Source organism: Microcebus murinus, chromosome 19 (genome assembly GCF_040939455.1).
Source record: "Microcebus murinus isolate Inina chromosome 19, M.murinus_Inina_mat1.0, whole genome shotgun sequence".
Lineage (NCBI taxonomy): Eukaryota > Metazoa > Chordata > Mammalia > Primates > Cheirogaleidae > Microcebus > Microcebus murinus.
Window position 1 is genome coordinate 44277690 of NC_134122.1, and position 19408 is coordinate 44297097.

The window sequence follows — 19408 nt, forward strand, 5'->3', positions numbered from 1 at the left end:
GACTCTGTCTCAAAAAAAAAAAAATCATATGCCTTATCTGATCTGATAATAATTATTAAGAAAAAAGCCTGCACAGCAGGTATTTTTAATCCCCATTTCACAGATGAAGAAACTGATTCTATGAGGTTCAATTACTTGCTTAGAGTCACAAAACCAGTTACATGCCATTATGGGTTTAACTGTATCCCCCCAAAAGATATGTTGAAGTCCTAACTCACAGTACTGCAGAATGTGACCTTCTTTGGAGATGGGTCTTTATAGAAGTAATCAAACTAAAATGATGTCATTATGGTGGGCCCTAGTCCACTGTGACTGGTGTCCTTATCAAAAGGGGAAATTTGGACACAGACACGCACATGGGGAGAATGCCATGTAATGATGAAATAAGAAATCAGGGTGATTCTCCACAAGCCAAGGGACACTGAGGATTGCCAGCAAGCCACCAGAAGCCAGGAGAGGGGCATGGAACAGAGTCTCCCTCACAGCCCTCAGAAGGATCCAACGCCGCCAACACCTTGATCTTGCACTTCTGACCTCCAGAACTGTGAGACAATAAGTTCCTGTAGCTAAAGCCACACAGTCTATGATTTTTTTGTTGTTGTTGTTGTAGCAGCTCTAACAGACTTATACACAGGCCCAACTGAGAGTCCAACCCAGATCTGTCCACATCTGAGTTCGGTGCCCATTCCACAGCACCCCAGCCATCTGTACAGGTTGCTTGCCCAGGGAGCCCTGACCGTAGTGGGTGATGGATGTGTGAGTGAATGACCACCTGACAGTTCCATCACAGGTCTGTGCAGAGAAGGCACAGTATGCAGGATGATGGGGCCAGAGGGGTTCAGAGATGGCCTCAAGCAAACAGTGTCTGGATGTGCCCTTGCCCTCACGTCGGATCCAGGGTTATGGTCTAGGATGTAGCACAGCAAGCACATGAGGAGGAACCATAGATCTGGCATACCTGTGGCATGGCAGTCCCCCAGACAGCGGAAAGAGCAGGCCCTGGCAGGCAAATGCACAGAGTCCTGGCTGCATTCTATACCTTGGACATGTTGTATAGTCTTCCATGGCCTTGGTTATTTCAGCTCTGAAACTGGGATAGTAATGCCTCCCTACCTTAATGCAGGGTAATGTGCCAGATGCCTACTTAAGGTGCATGTATTAGGTTTATGTCTGGCAGAGGGTGGCTTGCTGTTCGGGCAGTGGTTTCTGGACTATGTTCAGCCCCGAGAGCTTTGGAAATGTGCAGATTTCAGAGTCCCTCTCTCAGAGGCTTGGATTCGGTAGGTCTGAGGTGCTACCACAGAAAATACATTGGAAACTGTATTTTCCAGTGGTCTGCCAGACTTGGGAGCCACCAGGTTAATGCACAGTGCAAAACAGGGCTGGCTGAGGGCTTGAGTTCAAATACAAGCAAGAAGGCAGTTTGGAGATGCTAGCACTGAATTCACATGCTACTGTGCTAATAGCAATGTCAGAACACAGGCATCAGGTGTGTAGTGATGTACAAGGCTAGCTCCTCATAATGAAAGAAACACTCTCAGTATGAGAGAAACGATCCTTGTGTACATACACATGCACATATATGCATACACACATGCACATACACACATAAGGTGTCCAGTTAAACAGTTGTGCTAGCAAGGAGTCTGAGAACTAGCATGAGCACGTCCAGGAAAATCACAAGAGATGATGAGAAGTGCTGGAGAAGTGCTGGAGGTGGCTGCAGTTCTATCTGGGGCAGGGGCTGTAACTGAGGTGGCACAGTCAGAGCATTAGTCAAAATAAACATTGCTGTGCAGGAGCCTGGGAAAATTCAGGCCAGGAGACACAGGGGATGCTGCCATGGGAGGGGTATAAACACAGAACCCAGCAACAGAAGATGTTTAGGAAGACTTTTGTCACCATGAAATGGCATTCCAGGCCTGGTTGGCTACACGGGAGGAGTAGTGGGGACAGAGAAGAGGGTCTGCTAAAGAGCTGTGAGCAGGCCCACCCAAGTGGGAGCTGGGGGGTACAGAGAGGTGGGTGACATTTGGGACAGTCTGATGGAGGGAGGTGACTGGGAGCCTGAGGCTGGGCTGGTTGTGCGGAGATGTGTGACAGATGCCTGGGAGAATCATTGTGATGTTTGAATTGGAGAGTGGGTGGTTTAATATTGTCATCTTTAACAGACATGCTTCATTTCAGTATGTTTATTTGTGCATCATTTTACACACTGACTCAACAACGAGCAATCTGTCACATTTCCCAGGTAATGTGTAGGAGTTTTAGGGAAGCAGACGTTTGGCTCAATAGACAGAACTTTTAACAAAAGTTCAAAATAACTCCCTATAAATAGAATCAGCTGACTCGTCTCTTAGGGCTGAGGCCTGTCTCGGTTAACAGTCTGGAGATCAGAGCTGAGTTGGGCAGTGAATTTATCCTAAGTAGTGGCAAGTGAGAAAAACCAAGACTAGAGCCTGTACTCTCTGGGGCATCTGACCTGCAAGGGTGAAACTAGGGAAGCCAGGCTCAGACTTCCAATCTCAAGGGTAAAGGCAGGTTAAGTCCAAGAGGCTGGAACCAGGTGTGAAAGAACAGGGTTGAAGTTCAGCTCCTGGAGCAGACCAGGCAGCAAGAGTGTAGATGACAGCCGCACATTTGTTCATCCATGCTGCATGTGAGCGGAGGGTGGGATTAGCTTAAATGTGCCAGCAGTACCAGCTTTGTAATTTGTGGATCCAAGTGCAAAATGAAAATGCAAGGCCCCCTTGTTCAAGAATTATTGAGAATTTCAAGACAGTAGCAGCAGAACAGTAAACCAAGAGTGGGGAGCCTTCTGAGTGCAAGTCCTGTGCAACTGTACAGGTTGCTTGCCCAGGAGGCTGGCCTTGTTCTGGCTAGTGGGGAAGCAAGGCAGGGAGCTCCCTGCTGTACATGTTGGAGCAGAAGCTGCTGGCCACTGGGCAAAACAGCCCAGTGAATGCCCACTAAAGCCATTCCAGTGCTAAGAGTCATTTTAACAGCTACAACCCCCCGGAGACTGTGTAGCTGGTGTAACATGGTCAGACCAAGCCGGCCAAAAAGATAGAGCAAAGGTCCTTCAAGGCTCATGTCTAACAACCCAATTAGGGAGAAACTCCCCTTCTGACCTCGGGATCAAATTCTACAGCCAGCTCCAGTCAAAGACTATTGTTCTGCTGTAATTGAAACAGGGGAACAAACACGGTAGCAACAAGTAGCATGAATAGTCCAGGGCAGGCAGGCCGCGGGGGTGCATTCATTACTTTTCTAAGGTTTCCAACACATTCTTGGTGCCAGAGATCACAGGCCTCTTGTCTTTCTTGAAGGGTCTATTTCCTTTCTGTCACATACAGCCATGTGGACAAATGAGGACAAGGAGAATGGCAGCTTGGGAACTGAATTCACTCCCTGATGTTGTAACACTTCTGCCTGGAAACAGATGGCTGGGGGCATACATTATTCAGTTACATTCAAGAATCTAAGCAGTTTGCTATTCTTTTCCCTTCTGGAGAAAAAAAAGGTGATCTGAAATGTTGAGTTTAGCAGTCCACAGGTATAGCTTAGGGGGTCACACATCAGTCTTTTTGCTATGTGTATACACACACACATATAACTACATGTATGCATGCATATGTATGTATCAATATATACATATATGTGTATGTGTATGCATATAAAATACTAACAAGAGTTTCCATGGCTGTAAAGACAACTTCAGTCAGTAAATTATTTCCTTTAAGGAAAAATATGCATGAAATGCATGCTATAAACCCAGTTCTGAGAAGACTATAACTTATATGGGGGAAAATGATCTCCACGTGGCAGCTGCTGTCACCAAGGGTCTAAATCACCTAAGTCCGCTCACTCTTCTTCCCTCTCCCTCTTGTGCCAAGTCACAAGATCCACAAAGAACGTTTCCCCCTTATGCAAGAGGAATTGGGAGGTTAGCTAGAAGACCACCAAGCAAGCATGTTAGGAGCATGACCTTCTAGCGCATTCTCCCTGGTGAGTTTAAATTGGCAGTTGAAAGCCTCTATTGATGAAAAACCACCCAAAAGGATTTTTGACACCAAGCTACCTTGAAGCCCTGCACTGAAAGAGCTACAACTCCAAATTACATAGACAAGCCAGTGGGATTCTGACTTCAAAGTAAGGATCAGGGTATCTTTAAAGTCTATTTTCTGCATGAGTCTGACAATGCCGGGTTAGATGTATTGTCTCACGTATTGAGACAAACAGCTAAAGAGAGAGGGAGATGCTAGGTTTTTTCCTTATATTAAATAAAGAGTTCCTTTACAGATAGCAATATTAATAATTTTTAGTGATACAGCAGCAATACTTCAAATAAATAATATTTATTATTTTATTTTAATAAAATATCAAAGATGTGTATGTGTATAGAAAAAGAATGAGAAAACTGTATGAACATTTACTTTACTTCTTTATGCAAACTGGACATCTTTTGGTTTGCTTCCATCGGTCACAATCTAGGGGTACCAACTTCACTAAGAAAGAAGAACTGAAGTTATAGCTATTTTAGAAGGAAATAATTCATTTTTTGGAATAGTCTTGAAAAACAAAACCTATAAAGTCATGATATGTATAACTGCATGTTTAAAATGTCAATACAATAAGAGAAATACAATACAATGTCAATAAGAGAAAAATCAAAACAGAAAATATTAAGATAAATTAAATAATTATTTGTTGCTTTTTCCCTAAAAACCAGTCTAGCTGTTTTAATTTCTCCATTTAACTCTGAACTCCATGAAGGCAGGGTCATTTCAATGTTCATCGAGTGTTGACTGTTGCTTGCAAGCTGGGGCCCTATCCTCTAAGGGCTTGCACTGTAACATAGATAACCTCGAAAGAAATGGGAAAATAAATCAACGATGCGTGATAAAAAGTGCTGGAACTAGATAGTGCTGATGGTAGTACAACACTGTGGATGAACTTAATGCCACTGAATTGTATACTTTAAAATGGTTACAATGGTTAATTTTATCTTATGTGTATTTTACCATAATAAAAGATACATTAATGAATGTCCACCAGACACTGATTTAGAAATGCAAATAAAAAAATAAAAAGACCGAAGTTGCCAAAGTCCATTATCCCATGAGTCAATACCATAGTTCATAGACATACAAATGTCATGGCCAAAATTGTATCTACTCAAGGAGAAGTCGTCACTGGAAATAGAATATGGTTAGCCTATAAGGCTAGTGTTAAAATTTGACATCAAATGAGAATAAAACATAAATAACAATGACTAGACATTTTTTTTTCTTTTCTTTTTTTTTTTTAGAGACAAGAGTCTTGCTCTGTCACCCAGGCTGGAGTGCAGTGACATGATCTTTGCTCACTTGCATGCAGCCTTGAACTCCTGAGCTCAAATAATCCTCCTGCTTCAGCATCCCGAGTAGCTACAGGTGTGCACCACTGCACCCCACTAAACAACCAGACATTTTCAAAAGGAAATCCTCTAGACTGGAAGAGGGGTGTGCAGAAGTTGGCAAAGTACGGCCCTCGGGACAAATGTAGCCCCAGGCCTGTTTTTGTGTGGCCTGGGAGCTAAGAATAGTTTTCACATGTTCAATTGGTTGAAAAAAAATCAAAAGAAGACTGTTTCATGACACATGAAAAGAAATGAAACTGAAACGTCAGTGCCCTTTCATAACTTTCACTGGCACATAGCCACTCCCACTCATTTAGGGGTCCTCTAGGGCTGCTTTTGAGCTGGAATGACAGAGTTGAGTAACAGCAACCCAGACTGGCCTGCAAAGCCAGAAATATTTACTCTGTGGCCCTTTGAGAACAAGTTTGCTGCTCTCTGGTCTAGAGATTGGACAGCACTTCCAGATAAGAGTGGGCCACCCTTAAGCCTTAGGGTTCAAGCTAGGGGTCACCTTCTTGACAAAGTCCCCCTACACAGAGAGATACATCAGAGAGAGAATGCAGTCCCGCACTCCACCGAACTGCAAGGCCAGGGGGTGACTGCCAGTGGAGGCCCGAGGACAAGGGATCTTGAGTCCCCAGGACCAGGACTGCTGTGCGTGACACCTCCCATGTGCCCTAAACTCCACCCACATTTTCTGCCTCCTGCTTTGTCCCCTTTCTAAGCTTCTGTGGGTGCAATCAAAGACTAGAAAACGCCTGACTGAGTCTCAGAGGATGCCGGCGGCCAATGGGCACCTGCCGCCTCGCCTCCACGCCAATGCCAGGCTCTGGCCAAACGCCAGCGGCGGGCTGGTGAGGATGGGGGAGGGGCGGGGCGCCACAGGCTGGCGCTGACGCTGCGACCTGCGTTGCTAGGGTGCGAAGCGTAACAAAGGGGCGGGGCAGCTGTGAGGCGGTGGTCGCCTGTGCTCCCCACTCGCCCTGCAGCCGGCTCCGCTGTGCTTGCTGTGTGCGTGATTTGGGCTACAGACCCAACGCTGCGTGTTCTCGGCCGCTTGTCGCTGGCCCCGCCAGGCCTGGGCTGTGGCTGTGACAGCCAAAGCAGCCTTGTCGCTATGGAAGGGTCCAGGGCTGCCCCTCAGCTGTTCTTGGCGCTGGTCCTGGAAGAGCTACTCGGGGTTGTGGCAGCAATGCCTGAAGATAGGAAACCAGGTCCTAATCCTTATGGTTTTCCATGGGAATTGGTGGTATGTGCAGCTATTGGATTTTTTGCTGCTCTTTTTTGTGTGTGGAGTTTTTTATGGGTTAGAAGACGGCTTTTTGTGCGAAGAGAGGCTAAGCTTGCTATGATGCTTTGTGAACTAATTGAAGAAAAAGGTAAACTACTTGAAAAAATTAGCCTTGTTCAAAAAGAGTATGAAGACTTAGAGTCACCTTTCAAGGATGCCAGCTTTGGGAAGGAGTTGACAGAAGCACAAAGTTTGGAAGCAACTTACAAAAAGCTGAACAGGTCCAAATCTAAACTTGAGGATGACATTCTCCATCTAGCAAAAGAGATCAAAGAAGAGAAATCGAAACATGCTGAACAAGATGAATTGATGGCAGATATTTCGAAAAGAATACAGTCCCTTCAAGATGAATCGAAATTTATCAAGTCACAATTAGCTGGACCCAAAACAATTGTCCAGATATTTCAAATAAACACAGAACTGCATAAGATGGCCCTAAAAGTCGCTTTGGATGAAAATTCCCATCTTCAAGAAAAGCAGAAACAGCTTTTACAAGAAGCTGAAGCATGGAAAGAAGAAGTGAATATACTTAATAAACAGAAGGTAACATTGGAAGACTCCAAAGTACGTGCGTGCCAAGCTCTAAATGATAAAGAAAATCACATCAGGTTTCTGCATGATCGTTTGCTAAATATGAAAGACTGGGCTGCTCTGCTTGGGGAAGACACAATGGATGGTGAGAACTTGGAGTCAGAAAGGAAGAGTGAATCAGAAAATGATGCCCACTTCCATCATCAGCCAAGAGGAGCTTTGAAGAAACTGATTCATGCTGCTGAGCTCAATGCTTCTTTCAGAACCCTAGAAAGAGAAAGAAACCGAATCTACACTCAGTTATCTGAAGTAGATAAAACAAAGGAAGGACTTGCAGAGCGTATTAAAAATCTTCAGATGGAAAAAAAATCTTTGGAGTCAGAAAATACACAGTTGGAAAGTGAGAAACAAAAACTTCAACAGAAACTTGAAGTAATGACTGAACTGTATCAAGAAAATAAAAGGAAACTCCACAGGAAATTAAAAGCAGAGGAAAATGACCGGTTAGAGAAAGAAGAGAAACTGTCCAAAGTAGATGGAGAGATCAGCCGTGCGGCTGAAGAGTTGGAGACCTACAAACAGCGAATCGTAGATCTTAAAGAACACTCGAAGAGAATCAATCATTTTTATCAGGGGAAGATTCTCTCCTATGAGAAAAAAGCACGTGATAATGGGTTGGCAGCTTGGGCAGCTGAAAGAAAACTCAATGACTTAAGGAAAGAAAATTTTTACCACAGACAAAAATTAACTGCAACAGAGATTAAATTTGAACTTTTAGGAAAAGATCCTCATGCACTTGATGTTCCAAATACAGCATTTGGCAGAGAGCATTCCCCCTCTGGTCCCTTGCCATGGGGCCAGCCTCCCTGTGCAAGGAGAGCTTTTCTCTCTCCTCCAACTTTGTTGCCGGGCCCACGCAGACTCTCACCTTTGCTTCCAAGGGGAGGAGGAAGAGACTCGAGGCTCAGGGAATCCTCTGGACCATCAGATTACCAAGGAGAGATGAGAATATAACTGTGAGAGGTTAACTGATGCTCCCAGGGCACCTTCTGCCATTAGGCGCCTCCTGTCACCACCATGGAAACAGTCTGGTAGGATGGGGATTCCTCCATCAGACTGAACATATCTGCATCCAGCTCTTCCTCCCCAAAGGCAAGACAGACTTTATTCTCATTCTGGTAGACAGTCTGCACTGGCAGAACTCAGAAGCTTTAACATGCCTTCTTTGGATAACCTGGATGGGCCAGTGTCTTTAGAGATGGAATCCCATAGAAGTGATACCAAAGATGATCTTGGTCATTTAAATGTGCCCAATTCACCTCTCCCTGCCAAAAATGAAGCAACCGGCCCTGGCTTTGCTCCTGCACCTCTTCCTGCAAAGACAGGACCATTGTTTCCAATGGATACGAGGGGCCCATTCATAAGACAGCCTCCGTTTCCTCCCCCTCCTCCAGGAAACACATACGGAGCTCCTCGAGATTATTTCCCACCAAGTGCTTTCTCTATCTACCATGTCTCCCATTTGCAATGAGAAATGTCTATTCACCAAGGCAGTTTCCTCCTTATCTTCTCCCAAGAACTGAATTTTTCTCCCCACCTCTACATTCTGAAAGTAGAAGTTGGTTCTCTTTAGGGTTGATGCCACCTTCAAACGAGCCTGTTACTGCACATCCAGAACGACGACAAGAAGCCTGATAGTATTTTTGCTCTCTTCACGAGTAATTTTGATTTATCTCTCATTTCAGTTTAAGTAACTGCTGTTACTTATGTGATTATACTGTTGCTTGAATTAAAGCTTAATGGAATTATAACTTTCAGAGTAGTATTTTGTAAAGATGATTTAAATATGAAAAAAGGGTGTGTTGCCCAATGTCTAGAGCCCTTCAGAAAAAAATAAAAAGAATCCTGGAGATGGGAACTCAGCAACCACCTAGAATAAGATCACACACACACACACAATTGCACACATACACACATGCGCACATAATTGCACATACACGCACAAAGACATGCACACACACACATGCACATACAGTTGCACCCACGCACACGTGAGAGCACACACACCCTATTCATGGTGTTTAGACTCAATTACTTATGTGATTCCATGTCAAATTTCTAGAAAAAGGAAGCTGTCCTAAACACAGTACATTAAAAAAATAAACACAAGCAATTCAATAGCTCCCTGGAGAAGAGATCAACAGGGCAGTGTTGGGTTTCCTCTTGTTCTTGCACAGGAACATGCCCAGGTGAGGTTGGTGCTAGAGCCTTGTTCAGGCCCGGACCCCAGGAACTGACAATGAAGGGTCAGTGAAGGTTCAGGTTTGCTGTGTTTAAAAAGTGAAAGCCCCAGGTGTTATTGAGCAGAGGCTGCCAGTAGTCTGCCTGTAGTTTACTCAGCCACATTCTGAACATGCAGAATGATATTCTGGGACTAAGTTAGTTTGACAACTGTTTTAGGGAACAAAAGAGAAGAGCACTAATAACTAAGAATTCCCAAGAACACGCCATGGTCCCAGTCCCGAGATGAAGGCTTCCCATGCACGGGCTCATAGAATCCTCACAACCACCCTGTGAAATGGTTACTGTTCTTTTTTTTTTTTTTTTTTTTTTTTTACGTGAAGAAAATCAGCAGGTATGTTACTGTTCTTATTCCCACTTCCCAGATGGGGAAACTGAGCTTTAGAGAGAGAAAGCGACCTGCCCAAAGATCACATATGTAGGAGGTAATGAAGCTGGAATGTGGACCAGAGCTGTGTGGTCAAGTGAGAGGGGCTGCCTACCTCGTGCCTGCCCACCTGCTCTTGCCACCATGATCACCCCTGCTGCTCCCTGGCAGTGGCACGGCTGCGAGCTGTGCTGCCCTGAGACAGCTTCACAAGTCAGACGAAGAAGCTTGGAGGCTCCTGGGTAGCCCTAGTCCCAGAATGCAGGAAGGGGGGAAAAATACATTCATTTCTTCATTCTTGGCAACAAAATCTCTTCCCTTGTCCACTCTGTTTGAACCTCACATATATTCAGTTAGATAATCTTACATCTCAACTCCTGGCTCCCTCTCATCCATCCAAGCAAAGATCTGCTCGTTTTATTCATTATTTCCCCCCCTTACCCACTTCTAAACTTCCATTCTCACCTCCGTTAGGTTTACACACTAGCATGTTTACATGTGTCCTTAGATACGCTTTTACCTGAGCCATGTACAGCATCATTTTGCATATGTCTTTAAGTTCCATAAATGATATTGTGCACTAATTTTATCAATTTGATTCTATGCCCTTCATTCAACTGATTGTTTTTAAGGTCTATTCACTTCCTGTTTGTAAACCTAGGTTATTACTTCTGACTGCAGAGTATTCTTTCCCTACCCCTCTCCTACACCCCTTCACTTGTCACTCCACAATATGTGTGTGTGCACATGCACGTGCATGTGGATTCACTGTGTGTTAACACTCACTAAAATTAGTGTTCCACGAGATCAGGGACTTTCTTATACTCACTGCTCTTACTTTAGCTCTTAGAGTAGTGTCAGCCCATGATAGGTTCTTCATCAATATTGAGTAAATGAATGAGTATGTGTCTACCACGTGTTATTTATTTATCGCTTTCTCTAAGGAGGAACAGCTAGGTGGTCTTCTACTGCCTGCCACCACAAACGCCATTTGGAAGAGAATGGCTGGCCTGTGAGGTATATTCATAGTTCATTTCTTCTTCCTCCTTCCTTTTTTACTGATCTACCATCCAGGGTTCTTTCAGTCTGAGTCCCCCACAGGCAGATGAAAAGGATATTTGTGTTCTTCGGGCCCCCAGCCTAATGAGCTATCAGCAGAATCCTTGTGAAAGGTACTCCTGTTGAAGCGCTTATTCCCCGGATCATATACTTCTTTTATTTTTCAATCTGACGAGTGTTTGCAGAGTCTCTGCTCTGTGTAAAGCCCTGTGATAGGGAGGGAAGGGGCGTGAGAGGCAGACCCATACTGAGAGTGAGGAGAGTGAGGAAGGTCCGGTGAGTGGGATGTGGGGCTGAAGGTGGGGCCAGCCCACCTCCAGGTGCACAGTGGGGCACCTGCATCAGGGAGTGCGCAGCTTTCTGATCTGTTCCAGAGACCACTGGGGACAGGCGCAAGAGGAACAGGGTATTTATAGTCTCAAAGTTATCTCCCCACAGATTAAAATGAACATCATGTGCCTCTCAGCGTGATGCACTGAGAACCGTCACTTATGTAGCATTTCTGTCATAAGTGCATAATCGGAACCTCATCACGAGGAACAAAAATGGCCTAAATAAGGGACATTCTACAAACTCTGCATTCTTCAAAAATGATTGAACATGCAGGACAAAGCAAGGCTAAGGAGCTATCCCAGATGAAACAAGACTATGTGATCCTGCAACTGAAAGCAACTCGTGATTCTGGATTGGATCCTGGAACAGGGAAGAGCATTTCTCTAAAGGGCATTATGATGGGGCCAGTTAGGAAAGTTTGAGTGTGAACTGGACAGCAAATCATAGTATCATATTAGTGTTAAATTTCCTGAATATGATAATTTTATTGTGGTTATATAAGAGAATGTCCTTGTTCTTAGAAGTAATGGGTCAAATACCCGCAACTTCACTCTTAAAATGAGTTAGCAAAAATAACAATAATGATGGTATAAATCAAGTGAGAGAAAGAAAAAAAAAATAAAGCAAATGTGGCAAAATATTAATAGTCACTGAATCTGAAGAGTATATAGAGTTCATTGTATTATTCTTGTGACTTCTCTGTAAGGTTAAAATTTTTTCCAAATAAGTTTTTTTTTTGTTTTTTGTTTTTTCTGAGACAGAATCTCACTCTGTTGCCCCCCACTAGAGTGCTGTGGCGTCAGCCTAGCTCACAGCAACTTCAAACTCCTGGGCTCAAGCAATCCTCCTGCCTCTGCCTCCCAAGTACCTGGGACTACAGGCATGTGCCACCATGCCTGGCTAATGTTTTCTATATATTTTCAGCTGGCCAATTAATTTCTTTCTATTTTTAGTAGAGACGGTGTCTTGCTCTTGCTCAGGATGATTTTGAACTCCTAACCTTGAGCGATTCACCCACATCGGCCTCCCAGAGTGCTAGGATTACAGGCGTGAGCCACCACGCCCAGCCCCAAATAAGTTTTAAAAATCTGTTTTAGTGTGAAAAAGTCAGGGTAAAACCATGGAGGCAGGAGTAACATGATATTAGTATCTATGGTTCTTTGCGATGTGTCAGGCACTTTATACATATTAATTATCACAGCCACACTATCGGGTATTATTATTGTCAAACGCATTTTAAAGATGGGGAAAATTTGGCTCCAAGAATTTAAGTCTCTTAACTCACCAAGATCGCACAGCTAGTAAGCTGAAGAGCTAGGATTCAAACCTAGGAAAGTTGTCCCCAAAAGAACACTCTTACGTGGATTTAGCTCTGTGTGGATTAAAGCCAAGATGCTAGAGTCAGACCACCTGGGTTCAAAGCCCACATTCACCATGTTACTGGCCAGGTGACCTTGGGCAAGCTACTACCTCAGTTGCCCAAAGTGTTTTTAATAAATGACGGTTATAACAGCACTTACTCATAGCATTGTTCCGGAGTTAAATGAAGTAGATTATATTAAAGGCTTAACACAGTGCTTGGGCCTTAACAAATATATTATCCTATAGAACCTTCTGCAACCTGGGCCCCAGACAGTTGCCTTAAATCACACTAGCTGTGTGGATCACTGAGAACAATTAAACAGAAATGATTGATTATCGAAGTGAAGGCAAGTTTGAGACAGCAAAGTCCTTATGTGCAAAACCTACAAATAGCAGGATAGACATTCTATAGGAAGACTAAAACTGCTACACTACATTCTGGGGTTCTTCTCACTTTCTGCAACTTCCAGGTCCTTTCCTTGACTTTGTAGTAAATTCCATCACCAGAATAGTCACCTACATGGAATCTCAAAGGGAGGCAATTATCCAATAAACAAAATAGCCCATTCCTGTCTACACTTATCAAAGCTCCCTGGTAATGTGAAGAGTGCTTTGTCTCACGTGCACACTCCCTCTCTCTCACTCTCACCACACAGAGACACACACACTCTATCTTTTGGTCTGAATCCCCCACAGGCATACCACGATAGCATAGACTCTGCCTGGCCCCGATAACCACCCATCACCCTGAGAAGCTGTTCTGCTGAGAAGGATCCAGTTCCCACGAGTTCCTGTGACAACCACTCCCGAGGAGAGAACAGGAACTCTTATGTTTAAAGGCAGATAGGTCCAATAGGCTATCTTTGACCACAGCTGTTCCTTTAGGGATATAAAAAAACTGAAATTGGAAATTATTTATGGAGTGATGACCAACTGGCAGTGCGTGAGAAATTTAGGTCAAGGTGTTCACAAAAAGGAGAGAGGTCCAGGAAACTTGAAACAGCTTTTGCAAGCCCATCCAGCCAAACCAATGCAAGCATGACTAGCAACAGGTCAGAGGAAAGTGACCCAGGAATCTGGGCCTTTTTGGAGCAACCGGTTTGGTTAAGTGGAAATGTTCCCAGTTTCTCCTCAGAGCCTGGCTAGGATGAAAGCACTGAGCTTCCTGCTCAGCTTTCTGGGTGAGGTTGGCTGAGGAAGGAGAGGGACTCAGAGATACCAAAGAGGAGACATAAGTTTAACAAAGAGGACTCAGGCAATGAAAGTTGTGGGTCCCTTTTAGTGTGCATTTAAATTATTTTTAAGTGACCACCAGTGAAATGTGAAACATCCTCCAGGATTTGCGATAACACAATTTACTTTAAATCTAACAGAATATCCTTAACTGTCCCATGAACACTGCCCATGAACTGTGACCTCAACCTATTCTAGATTCTTAAGATTGTTAAAGTGGACAATCAAACTCATGTAAACAACCCCACCAGAGTGAATCAGCCATGGGTCCAGCTTCCTACTGAAGGTGCATTTGTATATTTATGGTCAAATGCACAATCACAACCCTTGTGTGTTATTGGTCTGCTTGTATTGAAGAGAATGCTTTGCTGAGAAGGCTGAGTGCCCTGGAAGGAAGTTGCTCAATCTAAGTGGAAACCAAACCCTAGCTTTGGTTTCCTTGAGAAATTTTGCAGTAACTGCTTCTCTATAATTAGTGAGCATGGACTTGACCTAGCCCCTGCCATAGTCCTGTGTAGACATAGCAGTGCAAGACCTAGAACCATCAAACTACTCATTTGTGCCATTCTGTAACTGTGGAGGCACTGAGTCTTAGAAGTTTGTCCTTGAAGGAACCACTCAATCTGATGGTTTTCCATTTTTTCCAAATTCTACAGTGGATTGAAGGAAAGGAGGAGGAGGAAAAGGAAGAGGAGGAGGAGAAGGAGGAGGAGGAGGGAGAAAGCTTGGGTTCCTAGTAGCTTCGTTTTCATGTGTTGCACATAAGCAGTTCCACATTTGAAAGAATGTTCTGTGGTCAACAAAAGGTGAAAAGGAGATGACAACCATTGATTGGGTTGCCATTTTGCTGATGAGGAAATGAAGAGCCAGGCAGGTTAAGTGACTGGCTGGAGCTCATGAGATTATGATAAATGGCCAAGGTTTCTGACTCCAAGCCCAGGGCCTGTCCTTTGTACAGCACACCAGTAACATTGATGACAGCAGAGTGACAGATACTGTTGATAAGCTTCCCAATAAACAGATTGACAACCAATCAATCAACATTTACTGACTCCCACTATGTAGGTGGCATTGTGCTGGCTTCTGTGAGGGACTCAAAAAGGTGTAAGTCACATCTTGTCTCCCACAAAAAGCTTATGCTGTACTTGGAGCCATGACACATTATCAAAACACATAAATAACAGTGCAAAACAAATGTGGTAGGTTATCAGAAAAAATGCCATAGGAATCAGAAGAGGGAGAGTTCTTTGTGAGGAACCTTGGGGTGTGGGGAAGGTTTTGCAGGGGAGGTGAGCCTTGGAGGATATATTCCATCCATACTGGCAGAGGCTGGCAGCCCCTGGGGACACTGTGAGGACAAAGTGTCAGCTGCAGAGACAGAGGGGTCTCTGAGGACATAAGTGGGTATGCTGGGGTGGAGACACGTTCACACTAGGAAACATGGAGAGCGAAGGCTGAAAGGGGGACTAGAATGTAGCTGTTGAAAGGGGATTTAACCTTTATACAATCAGGCTTTACAAGGCAGTGGGGGAAGAATGGGGACGGGTAACCCAATGGCTGGGGAAGGTTAGTGTGGCTGTGAGATGCTGGACACATGAGATCACTAAGACCAAGGCCAGAGAGTGGATGGGCACCAGAACTTGGCACTGGAAGAGGGAAGAGATTGGTTTCCCTACCCTCACCCTCCTCCCGACTGCAAGCACAGCAATGCAGCATCATGTCGACACCTGCTGCTGGGTCCTCAGGTCAGGCTTTTATCACCCACCACCCCACCGGCCTCCTCACTGCCCTTCTGGCCCTTGATCCCACGTCCCCACTCTTCTCAGGGCCACTAGAGTTCTCTTGCTAAAAAGCTAGTGTTACTGTGTCTTCCCTCTGCTTTAAGACTCAGGCAACCCGATGTCTGTAGGATAAGTCTAGATTCCTTTGCAGGCCCTTCAACGTCTGGCCACATCTATTCATGTCCTCTTCCCCTCTTGCACCCTTGGCTCCAGGTTAATGTGCTCACAGCTCCTTCTAAGAACAATATGCTTGACCCTCCACTCCTTTCTGGCTCCATACCTTTGCGTGGTTCTTTCTTTGCAGAAAGTCTTTTCCTATTATCCTCGCACCTTTCCTTTGAAACTCCCTTCAAACATGTCGCCTCCTTCAGGAAGCCTCCCTTCCTTGATGCTCAGGCTCCTAGCCCCAAGAGCCTATTGGCTGTTCCATTATTCCTGTTTGGTCTTCATGTGTTTAAATATCTGTTTCGCATGCAAATGGGGAGCCCAGCGCCTAATGCATATTCTTTGTATTCCCAGAGCATGATGTGGCTCATTGTTCATGGACTGGAATTGAATGTTTGATGAATGAATGAATGAGTCAAAGAAGATAAATAGGAGGGGGGAAAAGAAGCCACGTTTTCAGGTTATTGGAGCAAATTAAGCGGAGGATACCATGTGCAGATGTAGCCCCCCAGAGAGGCCAACTCTGCCCCCAAAGGGGTCAGGTTTGCTATTGCTGGACTCTTTTCCCCACTGATACTGACACCCCTATCCTCTGAAGCTGGGGTTATGCTTCCAGAAAGCACATCCCTGTCCTGAGTTGACTACACTGGTTAAAACAGCAGAGGATTATGACTCTTTGAATATCAAACTTAAAAGCTAAAAAACAACATTATAGAAAGTCCGGAAGAGAAAATAAATTTAGCCATAATCCCACGACCCCAGGACAATTACTATTATTTTCAATTTCCCTTCCAGTCTTTTTCCTTATGCCTATAGTTGTAATTATGTTTTGTTCCACATAATGTATAAGCAGGAAATGGAAATTCTCTAGAATAATCTTATTGGCCTCCCAGTGTTTTACATACAAGGGGTGCTTAATATATGATTTTAGACAAGCTGACATGTCTCCTGACTGAAAGCTTTCCTCAAAGGCGATGTTGCTGCTGCAGTGAGCCTTCCAGAAGGAAGCTAGTAATAACATCTCTCCATCACTTCTGGCCCTCCCTTTCCTGCCTCGCACATGAGTTTGCCTTCCTTTAGATGGTACTTTTCATTCTTTCAGTCATTTTATCGACAAACATTTAGCAAGTGCAAAGTACTGCTTATGTTCTGGGCTGGGTCCTGCATTTACCATCCTGTGGCATCTGCTCTAGTGTGAACCCTATAGCCCCTGAGCTCCCTGGAGACCCCTGCGCTTTACTGAGGGCTTGCCCCTCGGGCCTTCCCGGCTCACAGTGAAGTCCATGTGTACCTTGGCCCCTTCTTTTGTGCTTGCTGCACCCAGAAGCAAAATACTTGTCCGCTATTCCGGTAACAGCCAACGGTTGAGATTGTGTCAGCAAGTCTTTGTTCAGTTCCTATGAAGGATAGCCTGTTAGGTAACACTCCCATCCCAAATGGAAAGCAGGCCTTCTGAAAGGCCCGAAATAACCTATTGCCACATCTCCCTTCAAGCCCACAAACAGTTCTTCCACTATGAAAGAACAAACTTAACTAGCGTCTCAAAAATGTCTTTTCTAGTTTAAAAAAACAGGGAACGTGGCCCTCAGGGACACACAGGGGAGCATACTGCACGAGGAAAGCTTAAATGAACGGAGTCACACCGGGGAGGGGAGGTGTGAGCAAAACTGGCCTTGTCCTTGGAGGGAAGCCAGATTTTTCCAATCGCTCCTCTTCTGCTGCAGGGAATGTCAGTCAGGGTGGGCCTGGGAAGGCAGCGCTGTCACATGAGGTGCTTGGAGGCAGGAGTCGCTCCAGTGGAAGCTGAACGCTGCATGGGACTTGGGAGGAATTCATGTCAAATCCTGAGGTCCAAAGAACCACGCTAGCCTATGACGTGATGGCGCTCTCAGCTCCCTCACAAACTCACAAAGCCAGGACGAGGCCCGAGGAAAGTCAGGTCTCTTACCTGCCAGACTCTTCCGGGGAAGGCAACCATGCCAGGCAGCCGCCAAAACTGCTGGGCTTTCTGGAAAGCGCGGTTTCTGCTCCCCCGCCCACCACGCATGCGCACGCACATGCACGCACACGCGCACGCGCATACTGTTATGGACTGAATTGTGTCACCTTCCCAAATTCATTTGCCGAAGTCCTATTCCCTAGTTCCTCAGAATGTCACCTTATTTGGAGATAGCGTCTTAAAGAGGTAATTAAATTAAAATGAGGTCACGAAGGCGATCCCTAATCCAGTGTTCTTACAAGAAGAGGAGATTAGGACGCAGACGCACACAGGGAGATGATGGCCATCTGCAAGCCCAGGAGGGAGGCCTCAGTGGAAGAAAGCAGACCTGCCAACACTGTGATCTTTTTTAAAAAAATAATTTAATTATTTTTTTATTGAGGTAAAATATGCATATATAATTTTACCATCTTTACCATTTCATCACTATGATCTTGGGCTTCCAGCCTCTGCCAGGGGTAGGGAGACTATGGCCTTCTGATATCAAGATTGTTCTTTTTTAAGCACCAAAGGATGTCAGAAAAGATTTCTCTGCTGCACCCCTTTTAATAAAAGGTAAGGGGGAAAGGAGAGCCCTCCACAGGGCTGGGGTGCGAGGGGGGAAATGGGACCACCCAGAGGCACACTCACCTCCCTCTGGTTTTATGGAGGTGCCCTTTCTGGTGCCTAGAACCTTCTTAGCAGCACCTCACTGGGCAGTCGCACCCCTGCTGTTGTATCCCTAGTCTTCCCATATTATCAGTGCCTGACCGATGTTTGTTGACTGACTGAATGAATTTTTGTCCCATCTACCAGATTCTGCCTCAGGGGCAGCTTCATTCACACACACACACACACACACCCTTACACACACATTCATGCTCACACGTGCACACACACGCTCACGCTCTGGGGCTGGCAGAGGCGAGGGCATGGAGAGAGTGAGGAGGTAGGGACAAGGCGTTCTGGGCAGAGGAAGGTGTGGGGCAAGAGCAAAACATGGAGGAATTGGGGGTTGCTGGAAAGGGATCCTCTCACACTTGAGGTCTATAAGAAGAAATCATGCTGAGGCTAAAGGAAAAGTGTCACACATTGGAGGACGGGCCTGAGACCTGGTAATGGATGGCTTTCTAACCATAGAGAAGTCTGCTTACAAAAACTATTGGAGTTGAATGCAGAAAAGGAACTGTCCCTTTCAAAGATGGCAAAGATGGCCCCGGGCACCGAAACCTGCTTGTGAGTCTGTTCTCAGACCCAGTGGTGGGGTTGCCTTGTGGACAGCGATAATTTGGCAGCATCCAGAAGTGAACCAAAGGTGGGGGGAAGGGGGTGTTGCGGACTGGACTTTTACCCTGAGTGAAACTAGGTTTAGTTCCACTTTCTGTCATTTGTGGACTTTTGTTTGGAGGAAGCATTTTGCATAATGTTCCACACAGTGTGCTTTGCACAATGTGTCATTGCACCACAACCAGGCTGGGGACTCCCCACCTCCCATCACCAAGTGAGGACTGAGTTCTCCTACTCCAAGCTCCTCCTGTTCGCCTGGGTTTGACCCTCGTTTCCAGACGTCATCTGGTAATTTTGTGACCAGCAGTTAGCAGAGTGA

The 19408-nt window shown here is 45.1% G+C and overlaps 2 protein-coding genes across 2 annotated transcripts in view; one reads left to right on the forward strand and one right to left on the reverse strand.

Moving 5' to 3' along the window:
* LYST (lysosomal trafficking regulator) overlaps positions 1-19408 on the reverse strand; it is a 408790-nt gene that overhangs the window by 234216 nt on the left and 155166 nt on the right. The gene's annotated exons all lie outside the window — the stretch shown is intronic.
* On the forward strand, positions 6337-9000 carry LOC105856488 (melanoma inhibitory activity protein 2-like). Its single transcript, XM_075994889.1, is given in 3 exon segments — positions 6337-8176; positions 8178-8725; positions 8728-9000. Coding segments are annotated over 3 exon segments (2397 nt in total). The 5' UTR covers positions 6337-6518; the 3' UTR covers positions 8919-9000.